General features: G+C 38.0%; 1 protein-coding gene across 1 annotated transcript in view; it reads left to right on the top strand.

Moving 5' to 3' along the window:
* Window positions 1-2,741, top strand: part of LOC123066689 (uncharacterized) — a 4,330-nt gene extending 1,589 nt beyond the window's left edge. The window contains exons 4-6 of the mRNA XM_044489727.1: window positions 1,365-1,577; window positions 1,698-1,844; window positions 2,348-2,741. Of these exons, the coding sequence (XP_044345662.1) occupies window positions 1,365-1,577; window positions 1,698-1,844; window positions 2,348-2,719 (732 nt within the window). The 3' untranslated portion in view covers window positions 2,720-2,741. The remainder of the gene's footprint in view (window positions 1-1,364; window positions 1,578-1,697; window positions 1,845-2,347) is intronic.
* The last annotated feature ends 502 nt before the right edge of the window (window positions 2,742-3,243 follow it).

The raw sequence follows: 3,243 nt of genomic DNA, 5'->3' as shown, positions 1-3,243 counted from the left end.
CACACGTTGTGTATGAACACATAGACAATGATGGATCCGCGCTCCAGGCACCCAGGGCTAGGCCCGAGGAGTTGGATTTATCACTGTTACCTATATATCATTGTATACCGGCCCCGTGATTTAGCCCACAAGCCCAGCATAGCCCAGGCACATAAAGACTCTAAGCCAGCTACCTAAATCCCTTCCAATTGGCAATTATGTCCCAAACTGTATCCAAGCTCGGGACCATGTGGCCCACCATCGCCCAATGCTTTCCCAGCTACCCACTATCGTCGCAACGAGCCAATCAGTCATTCCCCTCCGCTACTACGCCCTGGCGGCTCCACCTTCACTGGTGTCTGCAAATCAGCTCGAGTGTTACATCCCGCACTAACCGATGTGCTGCCATGTTGCTCTACATTGGCAATTCCAGCATTAGGTTGTTGTTCTTTGTATACACAATGTGCATGTATACATTTTGTGATAGTTTTAGGAAGTTATTAGGGCTAAACTTTCCATGTTGCCAAAAAACCTAGCCCAGAGTTTACTTTAATTCCGGCTCTGTCGGTGCGCATGCACACACACACACACACACACACACAAACATAAAGGTCCTAAAATATAGAAATTTGAGTAGTTAGCATTGAATTCATCACAGAGTTGTTTCAACAAATAGTAAGAGCAAGTCTAGTAGAGTCGCCATAAGTGGCCGATCACCATAATAACCACTATTATGTGGAACATCGTACAAAATAACACTCAGCAAAGTCGCCCTATGCATCACTCTAAAGCCAACTGTTGCGAGGGAGGGAAATTTCATCTTCTTCTTCCTCTCTCTCCCTCTCTCTCTCCCTCTCTTTTGTGCCCATACAAGTATCACATCAGTGTGCCCCATTAGGAAACGTGCTCCTTAGCTAGTTATTAATATTCTATATGTACAAAGTCTTTGTGACTCATTTTCCACACCATTATATATGAACGAAATCTATTTTGAAAGTTAGCAATTTAGTTCATATTGAAATTGTCGACAAAATCAAGAAAGAATAAAAACAATTATGGAGACACATTTTTGGCGGATGTGTGTTTGCCCACAGCCTTTGCAACCTCCAAAAAATGGTGGATGGCTCTCTAAACCGGCATGGGGGCCGCAAATATGTTGAATCTTCTCGAGTTGCTCTAAGTTGTGTAAATGTTCTTTCAATTGTATGTGTAGTAATTCCATATTTTCACGTTGTTAGTCCAAGACTTTCTTGAAGAGTTTGATATGCATTGGTCTCTCTAACTCCAAGTTCACACCATTAAGTTATGGTCATTGATGTTATATGGTATTGGACTCATATTGATGTGGTTAATATAGTTATCCCATTGACCCACATTTTTTTCAGATGGCGGGAATTAGATATTCAGATGATTTGTATGGGGTACGAGCTACCATAAATGTGTATGAGCCAAAGGTGAAGAAAGATAGCAAGGATATTAGTCAATCAGGTGTACTAATTGATAATGGACCAACGGGTCAGGAAGAAGGTGTAGGTGCTTGTTATTCGGTAGCTCCAAACTCCACTGGTGATAGCTTTGCAAGGTTTCATGTTATTTGGGTAATTAATAACATTTCCTCTTTTGCACATTATATTATCAAGTACAACAATTTTATAACATGAAATTATAAACATAAACTGATATACTTTGTTTTACCTTTGAACGAACTTGGATAACAGCGAGATGGCAAACTACACAAGCCCTGCTACGATCACGTATGTCCTGGTTTTGTGCAAGTTAGTCACCGTGTTGGTCTTGGAGGAAGAGTACTTCCTGTTTCAGTCTATAACGGACCACAATATGTGATAGACATTTACATTTTCAAGGTACTCGCTTGCTCAATGAAATTGTCATTTTTCTACATATAATTTACAGGTGGTGCATATGAAAATTTGTACTTACTTGAATTAGTTGATTCACATAACCAATTTAGGTAGCTCGATATGGTACCAATTGCATAATTCTGGAACACCATCATTTTTTTAACTTCTGGTCATTCCACACCCACATACTATCTTTTGACATGCATTTGAGAAATTATCAAGAACATCGCCTAAAATAAAATTACCACTCACCTTATAGTTAACATAACACATATTCAGCAAAAAGTATCAATCATGGATAACAATTGATCTTCAAGGATTCCCATATACATTATCTTGATGTACATCCCTTATTACAAGAAAACGTTATGAGAAGAAATGCATAATATATATCTTCAGAGGAACAAAAACAATGGCATGCACACTAGATATTAGCAAAATAACATTGAGTGTTTTATGCCCTTTTGTGTGCTCAGTAATCTTTCATGCATTTTGATTTACCTTAGGACCCCAAAATAGCAAATTGGTGGGTGATGTATGGTGAAGAAAAGACACCGGTTGGATATTGGCCAAGTTCACTCTTCTCTCACTTTAAAGATAAAGGGATTTATTCATTCTGGGGCGGTTTTGTTCAAGGCCCAACAGCTTCATCAGACTCTCCACAAATTGGTAGTGGGCATTTTGCCTCTGAAGGGTATGGAAAAGCAGCTTTTATGAGAAGCATCCAGATTGTTGACAAAAATAACAAGCTTGTCACTCCAAATAGTCACAAAGACCTTGTTGGAACTACTGATATAACGAAATATAGTATTGATGGTTATAAAGTTGATAACCATGGTATGCATATGTACTATGGTGGACCAGGTAATATGGTCTGAGAGTGTACTCTACAAACTACAATAAATTGTGAACAGACTTCTTGAGTTACACATTTACATAATTATCGGGAGTTGTCATACATCAAAGTGTCTATTCCGATGAGTAGTTTATCAATCCCATCACGGCAATGAGCATATGAAAAAAGAACATGAATAGAAATTTTGAGGGACGCACTGTAATATTTTAGTTCATCATGGATAATTGCTTGGATTTGTTTGCGCAAAACAAATTCCCATACTTATGATATATTGATGTGTTTCTAGTGGTACAATTTGGGCGGGTACAAAGTTCTCACATGAGAAAAAAAATCTGCTATTAGACACATACATTTGATATTTTCAATTGCTACTACAATAGAGCATTGACCTTGTAAACCTTGTTCTTCAAGAGTGAAATATATTGACCCTAAAGTTTCACTTTTTTATGTATGCTATTTTTTGAATTAAAAAATAAAACAGTTCAAATTCAAAATCTCCTCCCAATATGCATTTTCCTTGTTTTTCTTTACAAGCACATATGCCCA

This window comes from Triticum aestivum, chromosome 3B, assembly GCF_018294505.1.
Source record: "Triticum aestivum cultivar Chinese Spring chromosome 3B, IWGSC CS RefSeq v2.1, whole genome shotgun sequence".
NCBI lineage: Eukaryota > Viridiplantae > Streptophyta > Magnoliopsida > Poales > Poaceae > Triticum > Triticum aestivum.
The sequence above is the reverse complement of the archived record's forward strand: the minus strand, read 5'-3'. Positions and strand labels throughout refer to the sequence as shown.